Source organism: Acanthopagrus latus, chromosome 1 (assembly GCF_904848185.1).
Source record: "Acanthopagrus latus isolate v.2019 chromosome 1, fAcaLat1.1, whole genome shotgun sequence".
In the NCBI taxonomy this organism is placed as follows: domain Eukaryota; kingdom Metazoa; phylum Chordata; class Actinopteri; order Spariformes; family Sparidae; genus Acanthopagrus; species Acanthopagrus latus.
Genome location: NC_051039.1, coordinates 7,431,717 through 7,453,337, shown reverse-complemented (window position 1 = coordinate 7,453,337; position 21,621 = coordinate 7,431,717). Strand labels below are relative to the sequence as shown.

The following is a 21,621-nucleotide window of genomic DNA, read 5'->3' as shown; positions in this document are numbered from 1 at the left end:
GGACAGGCGGATTATTGGTGTGTGAAGACGCCAGATGTTAGTGGTAATAATGTGATGATCGTACACGTGCAGACATTTGCGTGCGTGCGCATACGTGGCGCTCGGATGTGTGCGGGTGCTTGACGTGGAGTCAGCTGGGACTTGAGGTGATAATTAGATTTCAATTACAGCCCTGGAACTGCTCTCCTCCTCTACCATTTCATCACCGGGCTGCTCTCCATTTCCCTCCACTGACTCTCCTCTCCTCCTCATGTTTCCTCATCTGTGCCTCTCTTTTAATGTGTCTTCTCCTAATCGCTCCTCCTTTCCTCCGTTTTCCTTTTCCCCTCCTTACCTGTCTTTTCCACTGATTTTCTCATACATCTCCTCTCCTCCTTCCTCCATCTGAATCCATCCACCCCCCCTTGCTTCCTCTCCTCTTTTTTCCTCTCCTTTACTTTACCATTATATTCTACTCTGTCTCCTCTTCTCATTTCCTTTCCTTTCCTTTTCCTTTCCTTTCCTTCTGTCTCCTATCGTCTCCTCTCCTTCTTCTACCTCCCCATCCCCATGTAACCTCCACTCTCCTCTTTTCTCTCTCCTCTCCTCCTCCCTTGTCTCCTCTCCTCTACTATTCTGTCCTCTTCCCATTTCCTGTCTCTCATTCATATCTCCTTCTTTCCTCTAGTCTTCCCTTATGTTTCCTCCTCTCTCATCCTCTCGCCTCCTTACATTTCGGTCCTCCCCACCGTCCCCTCTCCCCTCCTCATTCTCATTCTCATTCTCATCCTCATCCTCATTCTCATTCTCATCCTCCTCCTCCTCTTCTCCTCCTCTGTCCTCCTCCTCCTCCTCCTCTCATGTGTTTGTCTCTGAACATTCCAGCAGTGCCATGGAAAAGAAAAAATGCTTCTCCTCAAATGCCAGAACAGATCAGCTCTGAGTGCTCAGTCCACTGCACACTGACAAAGAGAAAAGGGGGGAGGCGGACAGAGGGTGAGGGGCACGAGGGTGAGGACGAGGGTAAGAATGGGAGAGAGAAAGTAGGAGAGCGCAGGACAGACGGAGGGAAATATCCAAATCTGAATTCAGAGACAGGAAGTGATGGGAGGAGGTTAAAGGGTGAATTATGGAGGGCGTGTGTGTGTGTGTGTGTGTGTGTCTCACGGCGTGAATTCAGGTTTATGTTTGAATAATTGAACAGGAAGTCAGGTTCCTCTGCTGGAGAATCACACACACACACACACACACACACACACACCTCAAGCACACACAATTACAGGCAGGCATGTACGAAAACACACTCAACACGTCAGGCGTTAGTCATGTGCCTGAGTGCGTTTGTTTTACTAACAGTGTGCTGCTGCAGCTTTTTGCTCTGTCAAAAATGCCACGTCGTGATGCAGCGGATTAAAGGAAGTGAGGCGGTGGCAGGACCCCGTTAATTAAAGCAGCTGGACGTTTTTGGAAACGAGCTTACTTGCGTTGCTACGTGGAGTCAGAGAAGAAGATCGATACCTCTCCTTCGCGTGTGCGTAAATATGAAGCTGGAGCAGCGTTTACATAATTCATGTACGTTCACTTACTTAACGTTACATAAATTAAAGACCCATCACTCTTGACTCTTGACCCCAGCCACCCCCCTACTTTCTCGCTTTTTATACCACTGTGCTAGAGGAACATCTTCAGCATCAAAGTGTAAAGTGTGGGCCCACTGACCCGGCTGCTGTTTTTGATTCAGTGAGAACAGACTGGCCCGTCATTATGGACTCGTTGGTCTTTTATACCAAAATCAGCACGGAAATGCAAAAATTGATGACTGGCTCCTTTCGCATTGCCAGTAGACAAGTTTGTCTTTGAGTCTCTCTTTAAACTCAACGTGACTGAACGAGGTTTGTGTGTTTGCACACGCCAACATCTGGAATTTCAGCGTCTCAGTATCACGCCAAGAGGTGGCAATTAGCTTTTTCATCTGGGTGTCGTGTTTCCATCGTTACTGATCGAACACAAGTGATTGCTGTACACACGACACACTGTACAAGAAACCCACTAACGCCCACTAACAGTAGGCTTTCGTCTTTCGTGTGTGTGTACAATCGGAATCCACTCCCCGTCATTTGACTCCGCTGTAGTCACGGATGTTTATCGGCTCCAGCTCCGATCGGCCGTGATAAAAAAAAGCCCAACACTCGAGTGGACACGCTAATTTTCTCCCCTTGATTCTATGAGGCGCATTGGAGTTGGACTGGTTTTCGGTCAGTGCTGATCTTCAAAGAGAACTGAACTATAAGTATTTAAAAAAGTAACGTGATCTGTACCTGCATGTGCAACAGAGAAGAGAGAGAAGCGAGATGTCTCGCTCATGAGCTGCTTCCATCATCAGCTCCAGAAAAAAAAACAAAAATCAAATCAGAATATAATCTATGAAGATTAGAAAAGTAGTTATTTGCCCATCTGTTGCAGGTTTACCCACGCTTGAAAAAGCTGCATGTACGCACTCATTTTTCATTGACAGTCATCTGACCTGGAAATGAACACCAGTTCCCTTCCTTACTGAAGGCAAGTCCAGATGTGAGTGGGTGTCAGTGGGCTTTTCTTGATTTGTGTGAAGAGGGCTTCATTAACACATCACATGTCGCTTGTTTAATCCACACATAAACTGTCGATAACTTGCCATTTAACAGCAGCCCCGACTAATTCTTGGCATGGAGCTGTGACTTCCTCTGTCTCTGGCTGCCTTTTCTTTATTTACTGTGGGTTGAACATATTTTGGACGTTCAGACGGTACAAGTGATTTAATTTTATCTCATTTAATAAGCCACACTAAATCAGGCTTTTGGCTGCTCAGACAATACTTTAATTCATTCTTTCTCTTTGGGGATTTTTCTAACAGTATAAATCACCAGACTTATCCTTTCGTTTTATAGTCTTGCTGCCCTCGCCGTCTGCGCAAAGTCAAGAAATCCTCTGCCAGTGTTTTGGCTCAAAAGTTGTTTTTTTATCAATAAGTTCAGACAGAGAGATGTCGAGTCTCTAGCACAGTCGGATGAACGGACATTAAAATCCAGCGCCTGCCTCTGCACAGTGAGACGCATTGCTGAACCCTTTGGTAATGGTTTCTTTATCTTTGGCACAGCTGCAATAAAGCTTTTTATCTTGGAGATATAAGATCATCCCTATCATAATTGTATCTCTTTTGTGTTGTTGCAAGAAACTGAAATGGGCACAAAGTAATTTAAACAATGTATCTGCCCTTATCAGCGATCAAGGAAGTGCACTAACACCGACCTTTCTTTTTTCTTTTTTTTTTGGCACAGTCATCGTATTTCGTAATGGACCAAAGTACAAAGGTCTGTTATTCTCTCCGGATCAAGTAAACAGCAATACCTAAGCTCATGAGAACTGTGATAGACCGGCAGCAACATGGCAGAAATATTCGGGGAAATCAGGCAGCTGCTGCACACTTCAGTGAGATTATTTTTCAACAAGTGTTGCTCATGAAATGTTGATAACCTCCAAACTTCACACTGAGAAAGTACGCTGAGGGGAGTTTCAGTGTTTAAAATGAGTCATGTGACTATGTCAGCCTGGACTCTGGGACATTAAGATTAATTCATCTGTGGTTCCTCCTATACTGTAGGAATGTAGGTGAAAAGTTACACGATAAGAAGAAGCTGATGGTTTATTGTCATGTTTGATTTTGGTCAATGAGAAACATAAAAATTGCTTTAAATTGCCAGGAAACCAACAAAGTCCTGCTAGTACAGAGGAAATGTATCAAATAAATGTAAGTAAAGATATGTTTCTCTGACTGCAGAAATGGAGCTGCAACGATTAAGCGATTGATAAGATAAGATTAGATAATCCATTATTATCCAACCACAGAGACATTAAGTCTATCACAGTAGCAAAGGAGGATAGTGATGATCATTTAAAAACAGTAAGAATAAAAAAGTAAGAAATAAAAGTATAAAAGCAGTAAGAACAAAATAAAAATGAGAAACAAAACTTCAAAGATGTTTACACCATCAATAATCAGTTAGACAGTTGAGAGAAAATGTAATTGCTAACTTTTTAGATGATTGATTAATATAAATGTAAAGATCTGCTGATATGATAGTAAATGAAGAGTGTTTGCAGTTTGGACTTTTTATTTTATTATCTGACCTTTTATCAACTTACTGATCAGCTGTTTAATCGTGAAAATTACAGGCAGATTGATATATAATTATAATAATCGTTGTTTGCAGCCTTTAGTTATGTCTTCCCACTGTGCTGCCAAAACCACACAACAAAATTTTTTCTTAAACTTGTATTCTCTCCATTTTGTGCGGAAAAGTACAGAGTGGTATTCAACACTTGTGGCACTTCTGTCGGTTTTCTGAATCACCACTGCCGAGTTTTAATGAGCAGCACTGAGCGGTGTGTCACGATCAGAGGGGATGATCATTTTTTTGCATCCCCGTTTTTCATTTTGATTTTGAAACGACTTAAAATCATCATGATGCGACATTTTTGGGGTCTGTACCAAACAAACATGTTTTCTTGTATCCGGAGAAGAAAACGTGTTTCTGCACATCAGCGATACATTGAGACTTTCTGTAGGTTGAATTCTGTTTCATGTTGTGACAGTGTTGTGTCTATGATTTGATTAGGTTAGGTTAAGGAAAAGATATTGTTTTGGCTTAAAATACCTGCTTTGGCCAGAAAGAGTTCTGAGGTCTCCTGAAAAAATATCCAGTAATGTGAACGTAAACACAGTCTTGAACTGTGGTCACTGGCTTGGCAGGCTCGTTGATTGTAACTCCATCACTTCAAATATAACAGGCAGGTCAGAAACATGTAATGTGAATGTGACAGGACATATTTTGTAGAAATATGAACATATCAGAGGTTTGTAGAAGCGTAAACTACCAATATTTTATCCTGGTGACTTCAGTACTTCATCATAAAGCTGTTTTGATACACATTTCACATTTATCCAAAACTTGCAGCCTTGACAATATTTTGCATTTAGTATTAGATCTCTAGAAGCAAGTTAGAACATGGAGATGGAGAAGTTTTACGTTAAGAAGTTTTATGTTTATTGTCTTGACTTGTTGTGAAGTGCCGTATGCGAAAATTAAGTGCAACATTCAGCCACATTTAGCCCCAAACAATGGTTAAAAAATTGGTGTTTTAAAACTTATTTTCTACCAGATTAACAGCCATATATGTGAATTTTGTCATATATTTGTTGAAGAATATGTTAAATGTCATGTAAATGTAAAATCTGAATATTAAATGCTAAACCTAAAGATAAAGATATAAATCTTGAGTGTAAATGTTAAAAGCTTAACCTAAAAATCGTATCTGAATCCAAACTTGACATGCTTAATATAACTGCTAATATTAAATCAGAATGCTTAATGTTGAATCTAACAACAATATTAACATTCATAACTACAATTAATAAACTCCTATTACATTGTCTTTACAACCTGTCATTTTGTACTTTTAATGAAGGTGCCATGTACTTCCTGGACTATTGGCAGACTGTGACCCTGAGTCCAGTCACTGTAACATATGTGTGCAATCGTCTGAAACAGAAAGAGAAAAGTCATGTCGGCGCTGGCATTTGTTCAAGGCTACACGTTACGCCGAAACCCCAAATGCATGATGACAGGCCGAGTCAGAGGTGATGGAAACCGGACTCCAGAACATGTCTGGTAATGAGAACCCTTGAGAAAAAACCTCCACTTCACCTCTCCTGAGGTTTTTCTTGGAGAATCTGCTCTGTTACGTCGCGGCCTTCGTTCTCCCAGCGGGCTTGTTGGCGCCCTCTGTTAAGATCGGAGGCTCTCGGATGAAACGGCGCGATTTCGTGTCGGATAAACTCCGCGGATTGAGCGAGATGCCGCGGAATAATATCAGAGTAATCCGTGCCAGCTGATTGACAGTCTGTGAGAATGGCACATTGATGGGGTTGCCATGGTAACCTGGGGCTCGGTCGCAGTGTTGAAAATTATCATTAAAAAGAAAAAAAAAAAATGTGAACCCTGGTCCAAGGACACCATCAGAGAGAGACGCTGTGGTGACGATCTTAAGCAAACAGTTCACGTCAGAGAAGCAAAAAACACATTAATATTAAAATCGCAGCACAATTAAGTAACTGATTTCATCACGTAGAGGGTTATGAATGAATTAAGTGCAAGTTTGATGATGAGAACAGTTCTGCGAGGTGATTGTTTTGGCTTCTGGAACAAAACAGAGGATCTAGAGTTTGAGGGTGGAGCGATGCCCCGTCCTACGTCAGCTGCGTCCAAGTATTTGATTAAATATACATCATGGTTTTGGGTCAGACGGGAGCATTATTAAGTAATAACATGATCCAGACTTTGTGTTGCAAAAGAAGATAATCTATTAAGAAGAAGACAGTAGAATAGCTGCGGGCGCTGCGGATGTCGAGGCCCCCGTCATAAGTTTGTGGCCGGGGGGTCGTGTGGCTCTGTGATCTGTCCGATGGTGACACAGATATCTGCACTTATTGATTCATCTGCCTCGGAGAGGAGCCGGGGGGGAGGGATGGTTCTTATTTTTAATCCAAGATAGATGAGGGGGAACCTGCACGTGCACGCATACACACATAAACACACACGCAGGAGAATGATGTCATCTGCGGAGTGTAAACAGAAACAGCAGAACTACCAATCAGCACGCGCTCTTTAGCAAATTACAGGGAAAATTAGAGTGTGAGAGCAGGATGAAGGGATGAAGCACAGATAGAGCTGCAGAGAGAGGGAGAAGCTTTTCCCCAGATTACGGAGCAGCTACAGATTACGGCCTGCGGGATTATGAGGGTTTGACCAAAAAAAAAAAAAAAAAAAAGTGAAGGCGGAGAGAGACAAATAAGCCGCTGTTTCTGTGTCCTTTTTTCGGAGTGTGTGTGCTGTTTGTGTGCGAGTGTGAGCTCCTTCCTGCTGGCTGGTGTCGTCGTCTTTTTCTGATGATCCTGTCAAAGATCGAGATCAACGGACGCACACATGAACAGCCACGTAATCACAAAAAAATGGACGCATCTATACACCCGAACACACTACAAACATACTCTGTGTGAATGAATGCAATAGAGCATATTTCACAAAAGGTTGATTGCATTTATTTGTATCACTACACAATGACAAAGATACTGTTCATGGGCCTGATTACATGTGTCTGAAATCCACATGCACACAAAGTGGCAGGGATAAAGGAGCAGTTCGCCCAAACATGAAACAGACATGAAAATTCTGTCATTATCAGCTCACCATCCATGCAGACAAGAGGTCAGGGGAAGTATCAAAACATTTCTGGAGCTGTGAAACAACCATAAGAAGCTCATGAAATGTCTCCGTACAGCTTGTCGGGTGTAATCCAGGTCTCCAGAAGCCCGGAGATCCCAGATTGATTCGGAAAGACGTTACGTACACCCTTGAGGCGCGGTTGAGCTCGTGCACCCACTCCAGAAGGACTGAGCGATAATGCTTTTAGCGCAGCGGCTCTAGCAAAGACTTGGGCGCGAAAAAGGGGTGTAAATATCATCTTTTCAAATCAAATTGGGATCTCAGGGTCTCCGGAGACTTGGATTACGTGGGAGGACATTTTTAAAAAAGTTTTTAAACAAGTTGTCATCTGCTTCAGTTGTTCAGGAGAATGCTGCAACACTCGTTCATTCTTAGGTTAATTGGTTTTTCTTTGCATAAAAGGATAAAAGTGACAGTAAACAACTAAATTAAGATATTCATGTTTTGGATGATGAAAAAAAAAATCCTTTTATAGTAGTGATGTTGTTGTTCTAAACACTTAAGCTGCAATGATCAATCCACTGAAAGATAATTAATACAGACATTCTCATAATCTCTTAATCGTTTTAGTCATTTGATGTCAAACATTTGCTGTTTCCGGCTTCACGAAATTAAAGAGTCGCTGCTTTTCTTTGTAATTTATGTTTGTAAATGAGGAGTCTGACACAAGAAGCATTTTGCAGACATCACTTTGGGCTCTGGGATTTTCTTTTTGAGCCTCTTTTTTTCTTCAGACTATTTTTGGACATGTTATAAAATGATCAGCGGATTAATCGATAGGGAAAATAATCGTTAGTCCCAGCCCGAGAAAAACACTGGAGTAAAATAAGCATTTATTACAATCATCATCAGTGAGAAACACACAAGTTGCAGACTGTATTTCTGCAGGTGGATATGCCTCAAATTCATACAGTTAAAACCCAACAGTGAAGTTTTGTTTGTCTCCGTTACCTTGTCACTTCTCCTTGACCCTCTGTTGTTTATGCTGTTTTTGAAACAGCTTCCTGTTTCGGAGCGCTCTCAGGTATAGAAAAGTGTCGCTGTCACCTCTACCTGCAGGGAATGAAACATTAGAATATGCACAAGGAGAGAATAAATTAATCAGTGGATTCTGAAGTTTAGACTGTTTCTGTAATGAGTTTGTTATTCTTCTTTTTTCTTTGCCCTCTCCTTCTCTAAGCGTCTCTTCTCTGTGTGTTTCAGAGCTCCTCGGAGCTGCAAAGCGGGTGAACGTCAACATCCAGGATGCAGATGGGTGAGGGGCTTCAGCTCGTTCATGTTTTCTCTGTCATTGTTCCACATTGCCAGTATTTCCTTCCCTTACATCTCCTACTTCTCCCCTGCCAGTCCTTTCCTCCTTCTCTTCATTAATTCTGTCCCTTCTTTCTCTCTTCTTGACATGAACACAACAGCTTGTAGTTACAGAGTTAAATCCCTGAGTCGTGTTCCAGTTAAGATTTTTTCTTTTTTTTTTACATTTCAAAATGGTTTTTTTTTTTATTTATTTTTTTTTCCAGTTTTGCAAAATATAAATACCCCCTGGGGCAACATAGTATTTAGGGCAGTGGTTGGGAGTCAATACCCGCCGAGAGATTACAAAGTGCAGTACATCTGAAATATCTAAAGCAGCTTGTGAGTATTTTTATGATAACAGTTCATCAAAGAACAATGTAAGGAGGATCACTGGTGTTGAGTCTACTGATAATTATCATGCAAATACAGAGCTGAACAGTGAGTTCCAGCTCATTGGTTATTTTTCCAGTCTAACACTCTATTTTGGTCCATTCCAACCGTTCTCATAGTGTCATTTTCAGCCACAGCAGGCAGCTGTTTTCAATTAAAAAGCCCCGAAAATCCACCGTACACTTCCTGCTCGGCGCCAAAATAGCAGAAACACAAACTAGCTGGTGAACATAGTGACGCATTTAGGAGCTGAAGAGGCAGATATTTCTCTTTGGAGTTGGTAGAAAACAAATAAAAGAGGGTAAATATTAGACTTACATTGACCAGGGGGCCAGACGTATGACTGCTGGACCGTATGAGTGCAACGCGTCAACTTAAAGAGTAGCTCAACACCTCCTGAAAATGTTGTTTCTTCTTCCCTCTGGTGGGTTTACATGTAGCTTTTCACCCCCCCAGGGTTACACGTGTGCCTCATGTTTTAAGATATGGAACAAACTTGGCACACAGACGTGTAATGAGCGAGGGGTTCCTCCCCTCGCAGAAACCTTTGATTGAAAACATTTCCTGCATTTCTACACCACCTAACCTCTTGGGATTAAGAAACCACCTGCACTCGTCTAGATAAGTTCGACTGCAGGTGTTATGAAGCCAAGAAAGCATGAAAACAGTGTATAATTAGGTGGATCAGGGGGCGGGACAGGCAGTGTTATCAGGACGATGGCTATTTCATACTCGAAGTTGTATTTGTGAAAACATACCGCAGCCTAAAACTGTAGAAGGCAGCAAGCTACTCTCTTTGTATCATCCTCGCCTGCTCCTGTGTGGGGCGAGGTGGAGAGAGCAGGGCGGCAGGTCGGACTGAGAGACGAACAGTAATTGGACACAGTCGATTGGAGGATGCAGCGGTGAAATGAGATGTGGGTAAACAAAAGATGTCAGCTGACTGAACTGTCTAATGTTGAAGATAAACTCAGCCCTCCTTCCTGATACCAGTTGATACTGAGAACACCACTCTGATTTTTTAACAGCTGTATGCTAACAACCCTGTACAGTACACACAGTTGTGTACTCAGGGGCATTTCAGACACTCGTATCTATGTTGGAACATTCCTAATTTTGGTGATGGCACAATTCTACTTAAATTGGTTTGATTGAACCGACTCAAAGAGTGTCGTGCAAAAATGTGGTTTAGAAACAGTAAAGTGATTGTTTGCATTAGCTGCTCAAACCCGATTACCTGTTACCTGTTAACTTTAGAAAAAAGACGGAAAGTGAGGCACCAGAACCAGAACTTTGCTGCCCCTGATTGAATAATTGGGGATTGATTTGCTCCAATTGCTCAGGCGCCTACGTGAGTGTACCCACAGACCCCATGACATCCCTGACAAGCCTCTTAGACTTTAATTCTGTATCAGACACCCGTTCTGATCTCCCATCTAATGTGAGCGGGCAAGAAAAAAGACGATCAGTTTACTATCAGAAAGGATCATCTTAAATGTTTGAGACATGGAGCCAGCTGAAAGTGCTCAAATCTAAAGACTGTAATTACCTTAAAGGAAAGCCAACATTTCGCAGCTCTTAATTTGCTCGGAAATGTTCCCCTCATCAGCTCTGAATGTGCGACTATGGATTTTGGTTATATTTAGACTCGATGATTGGTTAAGCTTTTTATGTGTGCACATGCTTGGTTTGCGATTGTGTTCCATTTGGCTCCATCAGATAACAAAGATCTTTTTTATTATGCTGATTGGAATCAGATAATTGGACTCAGCTCCTTGCGTAATGACTGATGATTCGTTGATTTGACTCCAGGGCCCGGCCCTCATATTCGCCAGGGATCCATTAGACACACACACAGAGAGGCGCTGTGTGTACGCTGGGCTCCGGGGTAGAGAGATTGCTTATTAATGGAAGTAGGTCATATGCCCCCTCCTGTCTCTCACACAGAGCAGAGGGGCGGAGCTGCTCTACGCTGAAGATTATTTCTGCAAAGTTATGCTCCGGTTTTACACTACATCGATGAATATGTGTATTTTTATACATAATCTGTGTCTGTGTGAAGGTTGGCGCCGCTGCACCATGCTGCTCTGAGTGGTAACAAGGAGCTGATCTCTCTGCTGTTGGAGGCCCAGGCAGCAGTGGATATCAAAGACCATAAAGGTAAAAACACTCGCAGATGTTCACAGGGTGCAAGTGTTCCTTAAAACTCACTGTGTTGTCGCAAAACACACAAGGTTGGCAGGAAAACAAAACAATCCCAAACAAGATGAAAAAAAAGAACAGCAAAACAAATATTTCTGCCTTTCCCTGCGTGACCAATAATACCATCTTATGTAAGAAAAGGCAGCGCTTGTTGGAGATGCAATAAAAAACGTAGTATACAGTGTTTATGAGAGGTGACAGATTTGTGTGCACAGCAAACAATAGACAATAGAGGAGGAGGAGGAGGAGGAGGAGGAGGAGGAGCGCTTCATGTCTGCAGGATGGCGAGCCAAGTGGAAGAGGAGCTGCAAAAATCTCCGTCTCGTGCTCTCAGATTCCAGAAGGAAGGAGAAGAAATCTCCGGGCAGATGGGAGATATAATCCCTCCAGGACGGAGGCCTACTGTCTCCACGCTCCCAGTCAGTCGTGCTCAGCGTGTCACGAGAATAGAGGTTCACAACTGGCAGGAGGCCCCACACCTGATTTCACCCCATGGAGGTGGCGGAAAAACTACCTCTGTGCTGGTGAAAATGCTAGCTGGTGGAGCATTTAGCAGCTAAAGAGACAGATGTTTGTCTCGGGAGGTGGTGGAAACCAAAATGGAACTAGAATTGGACTTAAATTACCCATGTGGGCAAAAAAATAAGACTCCAAATGATTGAAAATGTTGCTCCATGTCTGCAGGACACGTCAGCTTCCACTAAAATCGAGGAAACCGATCACTTCAAAATAAGACTTACAATTTTATGCTGTCAAAACTCTGATGTGATTGTTTCCCCTCTAAAATTTACAGTGTATCAGCTGAAATATGTCAGCATGTCACAGCTTGGCAATCCAGACGCGTTATGGCAGGTTTAAGAGAAAATATGCAACATTTCTGCTCGACGAGACCTTTGTTGTATTTTGTTGAGTTCTCACATAATCCAAAGTTCAAACCCAGATCTTGTTTATAGTAATGTTGTGTTCCATTTGGCTGAGAGTCAGAAAGTGAGAAAGGAAGTCATATAATGTGACTAAACATGAAACATGACTCATCACATCAGAAAGATTGTCATTGGCAGTGTTGGCTGCTTAACAATAAAGACAACGCATGGCTCGTTTTGATCCGGAGGCCCCTCGTGAAAGAACTTACGTACCCCTGCATTCATGACTCATCCTTCACTCGGACGGTACAGGAGAAACCGTCTCTTCTGACATCAAGGTTTTGATTCGCAGTCGAACCTAGTCGCACCCGTTTACAAAATGTTCTTGTGCAAGATGCCAGCTTGAGGCCACTGACCTGGACATCCTGCATGCCTGGGCTTGTGGGACTGATATCCTGTCCAAAGGAAAATAAACAGAAAAGGAGGCAAACATTTGTGTTCAGCAGCTCTGCCAGAACTCTCCTGGCAACAAAGCTGAGGGTATTTCCAGAGTTAGAAATCTGGTGGTTATTATGGTCAACATTCTGGGAGACCTTTATTGTTGTTATCGGTTATCGGTGCTCCTCCAAAATCTGAGGATGCACCACGGCCAGCCAAAAACAGCCTTTTCCTTAAATCTCACAGTTTCCCACATTGAGAGTCACAACATACCAACAAATCAGCTCTCAGAATTTCCGGATGAACTATTCATTAGAAAGGAAACAGACCGAGTGCTGTGATGTTTTCCCTGGTTGTCTGCGCCGCTTAATATCCAACAAGACTTCCTTGATTTTCTTTTCTGTACTTTCACCAGTTTGATCATCCATCAGCACCATGCGGTGCTTCCTGCTTCCCTTGTTAATGGAAATAGGCTCAAATTCCTTCAGCAATCCTCCAAAAGTACCTCCTGTATTGAGGCAGTGTCTCTTACATCAAGAGAGACTGAGATCTCCTGTCATCTTCAAACAACGTCAGTGTCTCTCTTTCCCTGCACAGTCTGGGTGAAGTCTTCCCTTCTCTTTGCCAATCATCAAAACACTTTCTAGAGGCTTTTTGAGGCTGCCTGAAAGTCATTTTCCATCACGTCTCCTCGTACACTCAGGCTCCAGCTTCTGTAACTACGATAGCCGCTGCGTCTCTTTATCCTGCCAGCACCTCTCTTCTGAGTCAGGACTCCCTCATGCCAACCAGGCCTGGAGGGCCTCTTTATTCAGCCTGACAATGTGGCTCATCGCTGGTATCAGGACTTGGGGTCTTGGGTCGCTGCCATGAGAAACATGCTCACTGCTTCTTGCAGCCACTGCTACAAATTGCTGTTTAATGTCTCCAGGTTAGAGGCACTGGTAATGACTCAACGGAAGATTTTTGTGCTGAGCTCAGGTGAACTTTGCATCATCTTACATTCCCTGCATGGCTCCAGGAGTTGGCTGCAACGTCCAGTTTCCTGCAAAGATCTCTGGGGTCACGTTCAGATAAGGGATTTTTTTGTCCTGCCCTTTGTCTGAGAGCAGTTTGTCAGCAACTTCCCCTGGGTACGACGCTCGCACAGACAGTACTTCAGCGGTCAAAAAGGTCACAAGGATGTCAACTTCAATGAGATTGCATTTCCAGGAGGGAATCTGTGGATAAATCTGTTGCTGTTTGCAAAAAAAACTGATGATTTTTGTCATTATTGATTAATCTACTGATCGTTTTCTTGATGAATCTGTCCATCATTTGGTCTGTAGATGGTCAGAAAATACCAAAATATCAATATCATGCAATTAATGTGATATGAGACTATATATCGTATATTGTTTGGATTTCGTGTTGCCTTTTCCTGGTTTTAAAGGCTTTGTGACAGTAAAATGATTTAACTTTCTGAACTTACTAGACTGTTCTGCTTGTTCTCTTATGTCGTAGAAAAAATCTCATTGTGTTAATATTTCATAAAAGTAACGATGGTCATCTCTTCAGTATCGGTGTGATATCGACATATTTGGTCCAAAAATAGCGTGATATTTGATTTTGTCTTCCAGTCGGAGCATTTATGAAATGTTAATTAAGGGATTTAAGAATACAGAGATGTGTATTTTGATGTTATTTTAAGGCGATAACACCCTGCCAAGGTAAAAGCATAATATCCATGACGACTTCCCAGGGAGGGCGCTTGTTCTCTTACAAAAATATCTTGTTTTCAGATATTAAGTTTACTAATAAACATGGAAATGTCACACAGTGGATTTTTACTTGAAAATTAGGAAAAAAGATGCTGATTAATATTCATTCAGTCGACTAATTTGTTCAGCTCTGATTTAGTTTAATGACTGATTGTAGTGTTTATGCTGAAGGGGCTGCAAGATATAGTCAAGAAAGAATGACATTATAAAGTCAGATATTGTGATTCTCAGTCATGTAACAGAAGCTGGGAAAGGATCATTTTTGCATAATAATTTTAATTTTTATGGAAAAGAGCTGTTAAAATCTTGATGATGTGACATTTGTTGGGATTTGTATTAAACAAATATGCTTTTTTACATCTGGAGAACGAGATTTGTGGGCGAGAATGCTTCAGTACATTTTTGCGATTTTGATATTTCATTTGGCAACATTGCAGTTTATATTTTGATTAATTGTGCAGCCCTGGTATTTATTTGTTAACTGGTCTGTCTACAAGAAACAATAGTAATGGCGGGTGTGTATTTGCATGCATTCATGTGTCCTTATGCTCTCATTCTTCTGGTGTGTTTCTGTGTGCATGTGCTTGTGGGATCTCTGTTTTATGTTGCTGTCATCTTTGGCTGTGTGTCTTTGTATGCGTGCGTGTGTGTGTGTGTGTGTGTGTGTGTGTGTGTGTGTTTTGTGTAGGGATGCGTCCTCTGCATTATGCTGCATGGCAGGGGAAGACTGAGCCAATGAAAATGCTGCTGAAGGCAGGTTCATCCGTCAACGGGCAGTCAGATGAAGGACAGATCCCTCTCCACCTATCGTCTCAGCATGGACACTACGACGGGGTAACTGTGTTTGCGTGTGTGTTTTAGTGTGTATCGCAGCCACGTGTGTGTGTGTGTCTCTGTGTGTGTGTGTGTGTGTTTTTGTGGGTGTGATTTATGTCCAATGGTGCTGCATGCAAGATTTGTGGTTGTTACAAGCTCGGAAACTCTTAAGCACTAGTAAGATGTGTGTGTGTGTGTGTGTGTGTGTGTGTGTGTGTGTGTGTGTGTGTTTGTGTGTTGGTGTGTGTGTGTGTGTGTGTGTGTGTGTTACAGTCGGAGATGTTGCTACAGCACCAGTCCAACCCGTGTATCTCAGACTCAGCTGGGAAAACACCACTGGACCTCGCCTGTGAATTTGGACGGGTTGGAGTGAGTAGAGTTCATAAAAAAAACATTCATTGTGTTGGATTGTATTAATATACAGGAAAAAGATTCAAATAAACATTTAGTATTTTACATTTAAACAGGACAATATCACATTTTGACACAATATAAAACCAGAAACAAGACAATAATAAATAATAGCGTCCACGAGAGCTCAGAGTACAGCGGCAGAAAACGTCTTCAGTTTGACAACACGGCGTTGCCAAGTAAGAAAACATAAGCAACTCCAGAAACACACTGGGAATAAAGAAATTCTCCAAAACCATAAAATAGGTGTGGACACAGAAAACATTACATGTCGACCACTGAGATGTGAGTGATGTAAAACCAAGACACCTTAAAAATAATGTGAATTTCACTTAATTTCTTCATTTTCTTGTACGTTTTCTTGTACATATTGAGACACTAGTCGACTCGTCTAAAAATGCCATTCAACGTCAGGGGAGTGGGTCATTAGGAACATCCCCAGTAGACCCTCAGGCAGACCTGGCTGCCTTTGGAGCTTTGACAACCTCATTCCTTCGATCATTTTGTTAGTAGACTAATTAGCCCTTTCATTAGTTGTCTCAGCACACTAATACTCTTATTCCATTAAAAAGTTTGAGCCCAGGCTGTTAAAGCAGAGGGAACTTCTGAGAATCACACCAACATCCCAAATCTAAGATTTATAAGGAGCATTGTTTGACTTCCTGTACTTTATGTACACACAATGTTTCTTTTTCCATGTGAAAACTAATAAACAAAGAAGGGAAAAACATTTAAAAAAAAAAAAACGTGCATTGTTTTAACACAGTTACATTCCCCCTTTGGTACAATTTGGTCCTGCTTCTAAAAAAAAAATAAAGGAGTTGAATAGACTGCAGCAAGAAGAGAGAGCATGCAGCGTCTGTGGCAATGACAGAGAAATGAAATTTATCAGTTTTAAATCAGATTTTGCAGAAGTGGAAGCAGCTCATAAACAAGCATTTCTTCTCAGTTCACTGCAGCCTTTGGGGCCTATTAATAACAATGAAAATAATTAGAGTCATAATGATGAAAGTGCTGCGTGTCCGTCTGTTTTAGGTGGTTCAGCTCCTGCTCAGCAGTAACATGTGTGCAGCCATGCTGGAACCAAAACCCTCCGACCCCAACGGAGTGTCACCTCTGCATCTGGCTGCCAAGAACGGACACATCGATGTCATACGGTATGAAAACCCTTCAGTCCTTCCAGTCTGCCTCTCTCACCGTCTGTCTGTAGTCAAACCCACACTGCCTCTTACTCATTTAATGTTATTAGGATCTTTTAAAAACTACTCATCTGCCTATTCTTGCATGTATGAGGATGTTTTTTGATTCTACAGCGTGTTTTGTAAAGCTTTTGTTCTTCGCTTTGCTTCAGTTTTTCATTTTTGATTCTTTGTTGCGATATTGTGAAAGATGCTTGACAAATAAAGGCTGATGTTATTGATTTGTGCTGCAGGTTGCTGATTCAGGCTGGTATAGATATCAACAGACAGTCGGAGTCTGGCACAGCGCTGCATCAGGCAGCCCTCTGTGGGAAGACAGAGGTAGTACGTCTGCTGCTGGATGTAAGTCTACCCGCCTGTCTCTTTTACCGACTGTCTGCTGTCTCTCTCTAATGTGTTTACAAAAGCAACTGTTGTTAAAGCGGCCTGCCTCTCCTCGGCTGAGCAAGTTTACACCTCAGCACTTGGCATTCGTCCCGCCGAGCTGTGTGATGAAGCCTGTGGGATATGTTTGCTCGTTACATAAAAACCGTGGCAGACTGGCCAGCGTCCTACCTGTCGTGCAATATTCAAACGAGCTCTGTTTTGTTCTTTAATCCTTTTGTCACCTTCAGATGGATTGTGATGTCGTTGCTGAGGCAGGACACAACGCACACGTTAGCTGCGAGCATGTACACGTTAGATCCTGATGATGAACTCAACATTTTGTTTTTCTTTTTTTTTTTTTACTTTCCTCTTCCTTGCAGAGTGGCATCAGTGCAGGAGTGAGAAACACTCTGAGTCAGACTGCCCTGGACATCGTAAACCAGTTCACCACCACGCAGGCCAGCCGGGAGATCAAACAACTGCTGAGAGGTGAGCTCACGAGGACAAACACACACCACCAACTCATGAAGTCACATCCTGATATGTTGCAATAGAAGGGCTCAGGGCTGGCCTGAAATCAAATGTGAGGCTGCTGTTGAGGTTTGCAAATTAAGTTTGAGACGTCTGCTGTCAAATATCATAATCGTGAATGAAACCCTGAATTTGAATAGATACCTGTTGGTAAATTATGGATAGAATGGATGTAAAATATGGGACATAATGAAAAAAAAATGGCACCAGAGAGGCAAACACAGACCTTCTTCTGCATTGTTGTGTGCCATCAAAATCTCTGCTCTGTCACTGTCTAGTTGACTCCGCTCAGCTCTGCTGCTCACTGGTGCTAAACTCTTGTCTTGTAGATGCTTCGGCTGCGATGCAGGTGCGTGCCCTCAAGGATTACTGCAACAACTATGACCTGACAAGCCTCAACATCAAAGCTGGAGACATTATCACGGTGCGTAGATCTAATAATCGTCAGACCGTTTCTCTCACTTATACCAAGTGCACTAGCGTTCGCTGTTTAAGCCTCGTAGCTCAGTATGTCCCATGTGTTTAAATGGAGATTAACACATGACTAAATTACGTTGGATTACACCACACAAACTAGTTTTTACATAGAGATTAGTTGAGACTAAATACTATGACCATCAGTATAAACCAGTAGGGTGTAACTGCTGTGTGACCGAGCTAAATGAAGCAGCCAAACTGACAAAACTGAAGTTAGCTTGCTGAAATGTAAATTAGATTTAAGTGTAAATAAGATAAAAATGGACTTTGTTAGCTATATTTGGAAAAAGTGCACTCTAATAATTGTATGCAAGGAAATAAAAAAATAAACAAAATACACCTTAAATATCCTAACAAAACTTTTTGCTAATGACGTTAGCACCAGGAGGTTAGCTTACTACAACGCAGGCATTTATTTTTTTTGTTTTTTTGTTTTGCATGAATTCATAAAGTTTGTGGTTGGAATACAGTCAATTTTGCCCACAAAAGACAGAAACTTTCCCAGTCAGAATTACTTGAATGTCTCCCTGAAACTGTTATGTTGCAGCTAATGATATTGATTGACCTCCAACATGGGCTAGCTTACTGGGCTACTTTTAGCCGAATGGCGCTAGAAATTACTTACACATTTCTAAGGTATTTACTAGCTGACACATACACATACACATTTAATAATGCTACTTATTACTGTTAATGACAAGCTTTTTTTGTGATGTATGTATTGTATATTTATGCTGTTGTTGTTGTATGTTGTTGCTGTGGTTGTGAAAGTGTACAGAGGTTATAATCTTCTCTCTGTAAACGTTTGTACGTGTGTGTCGGCAGGTTTTGGAGCAGCACTCTGACGGCCGATGGAAAGGCTGCATTCACGACAACCGCACAGGAAATGACCGAGTGGGCTACTTTCCATCCAACATGGTGGAAGTAATCAAGAGGGCAGGTGACCACCAACATCACAGCTGTGTGTGTGTGTGCGTGTGTGTGTCCGTGTGGGTGGGTGGGTGGATGCGTGTGCTTTCTCGTGTATGTGAGTTCAGCTTCAGCAGCTGTTCTGTAGCTACAGCTGATCATTTAGCTAGCTGCAGCCTCATCGGCCTCTTCGGGCGGTCCATCAGTTTATCCCAACCTGTCAATCATCTCCATGAATCAAATACTGTCTCCCATTGGCTGTTGACCCTAATCCCTTCCTCTGAATTTCTGCCCCTTCTGTCACCCTCCCTGATTGATAAACCAGCCTGCTCTTGCTTGTGATGCTTTTTTGTTCATATTGTTTGTTTTTTCGTGTAAAGTGATATTATATTTTAATTTGTAAAGATATATTCCCTGTGGATATATGGATGTATTCTTTTCTCACATTTTGATTTTGATCAATTATTTTATACCTTTGATTAGTTTTGTTTTGTTTCAAGTTGACTGATCAGTTGTTGTGTTGTTGTTGTTGTTGTTGTTGTTTTGCACCTCCCTCCTCCTGGCTTGTGTCCAGGTTACTCCCCCTCCCAGCAGTGCCACACCCTCCTGCTCCGCAGGCCCAACCCCTGTCCCATTGCCTCGGTCAACGGACACTCATACCCCCCCACCAAAGTCCTCCCCCTGCATCTGCCTCCCCCTCCCACCCCTCACCCCAACACACAGTCCCTCCCTCGGTTCTCCTCATTTGGGTACGTTCCTCTTCCCATCTCTCCTCCTTCTCTGTCTACTCCTCTGTCCACTGCTCCTCCTCCTCCCCCTCCTCCTCCTCCTCCTCCTCCTCCTCTCTCCACTTCTCAGGAGCAGCAGAGTCAGACAGGTACATACTGTAGAATCACTTTAAATCACAGATAAGAATCCTTTCCACGCTGTAAGACCACATACAGAATATATTATCTAAATGCTTGTTCCAGCACTTCACTGCAGCCACATATATATTATATATGTGTGTGTGTGTGTGTGAGTATGTGTAAATGTATGTAAATTATGCATCAAAGGATCAGTTCACCCTAATGACAAGAAAGTATATTTAACCAGTCATGTCCTATCACGCGGATTTCTGCTGGAGGCTCATTTCTTTAGAAACTAACGTGGAAGAACAAAACGGATACACACAGATAACCATCCTAATTAATAATAAAACATTTATATCAGTACGAATTCTGTCCACTTCCATTGTTCTGGAATAGTTTTCTTGTAATTTGGGTGAACTGACCCTTTAACTAAGATATCAAATTAAAGACACTATCTTTATTTACCTCCACATATTGTACATATTATATAAAGCTGAGAGGCAATATTCACTATTTTATATACATTTTCTTTTAAGTTAGTTTGAATCTTGTGATGTTTTATGTAAAATTAAGTCATTGTGGCTTGAACAGTGCAATATTTTTTACTGTTGGGACCAATCCGATCCAATATCGGTATCAGGTGCCGATACAGACGTAGTTCACCGGTCAGATATCAGACTGACGTCACCGATCCAGAATCTTGACTCTCGTCGGTTTCTCTTTGCACTCTTTGAAATTCTCTATTCCTACTTTTTTTCTCTACTTCTCTACTGAACTCATCTATAAAATCTACATACAAGTCGTTGATAATGAATCGTTGTGACCTTGAGCTTGTTCAGGTTTAAGTGTTTTGCTCTCTTACACCTGTGTGTATGTGAAGCCTACTACACAGGCAGGTTGAACTGGAATACCGCTGAGTAGAGCGCATACCTCCGCTAAGACGCAACCGTCTCCTTTAGAGTGACAGTGGGGGTCTTTTGATGAGGTACATATACCTTGTCGGTGCATTACCTGCAGTAGGTGACGGTCGGCTCTCCCCTTGTGTGGAGAAGCAGAGCGAAGTGAGACAGGTAAGCAGAGCATTGTGCTCTTAGACAGGACCAACAGCAAGGCATATTTCAGCCACCCTAAAAATATATTAGCTGTTGAAGTGTACGCTTCCCTCAACTGTACAACTTCTGTATTCTAACGCTGTATTACACAGCTGTCTAACAGCAAAATACGTCTTGCTGTTCGCAACATTCAGCAGTACAATGCTCTGCTTCCCTGTCCACACAGGGGGAGAGCTGACCGCCATCTACTGCAGGTATCACACTGACTACGGTTAAGTATCTCTTGCAACTATCACTTTATATTCTTTATATGACATATTTGAATCTGTTAAATCTGGATTTTATTTATTTGGATCTACACCTTTTTACATCAAGATCCATGATTTATTCCCTGAGAAATTAACGAAAATATTGAAAAATACAATATCAGAGGAAGAAAGAAAATAATTCCTCAACCTGTCCGTTTATCCTGATCTGTGTAATGGGGGTCTGTTCTGGGCTGAGACCCGTCCTCCAGCTAAGTTTTGTGGAAATCCATTCAGTAGTTTTTGTGTAATCCTGCTGACAATCCAACCAACCAACCAACAGACATGAGTTAAAAACATAACCTCTTTGGCAGACGTAGTATTAATCTATAAAAAAGCTTTCTGGCACTGGTATCCGTATTGGCCGATATCCAAATTCAAGTTTCAAAATTGGATTGGAACTGAAAAAAGTGGATTGGTGCATCTCTGATAGTTGATATTGTGCAGACAAGCACAC

At 42.1% G+C, this 21,621-nt stretch overlaps 1 protein-coding gene across 4 annotated transcripts in view; it reads left to right on the top strand.

Moving 5' to 3' along the window:
- The window catches only part of LOC119025863 (caskin-1-like), a 38,993-nt gene that overhangs the window by 1,233 nt on the left and 16,139 nt on the right, over window positions 1-21,621 (top strand). For all 4 annotated transcript variants that reach the window (XM_037109880.1, XM_037109891.1, XM_037109896.1 and 1 more), the window contains exons 2-10: window positions 8,505-8,556; window positions 11,047-11,144; window positions 14,936-15,081; window positions 15,337-15,432; window positions 16,510-16,631; window positions 16,907-17,015; window positions 17,420-17,528; window positions 17,900-17,994; window positions 18,873-18,987. In XM_037109880.1, the coding sequence (XP_036965775.1) occupies window positions 8,505-8,556; window positions 11,047-11,144; window positions 14,936-15,081; window positions 15,337-15,432; window positions 16,510-16,631; window positions 16,907-17,015; window positions 17,420-17,528; window positions 17,900-17,994; window positions 18,873-18,987 (942 nt within the window). The remainder of the gene's footprint in view (window positions 1-8,504; window positions 8,557-11,046; window positions 11,145-14,935; window positions 15,082-15,336; window positions 15,433-16,509; window positions 16,632-16,906; window positions 17,016-17,419; window positions 17,529-17,899; window positions 17,995-18,872; window positions 18,988-21,621) is intronic.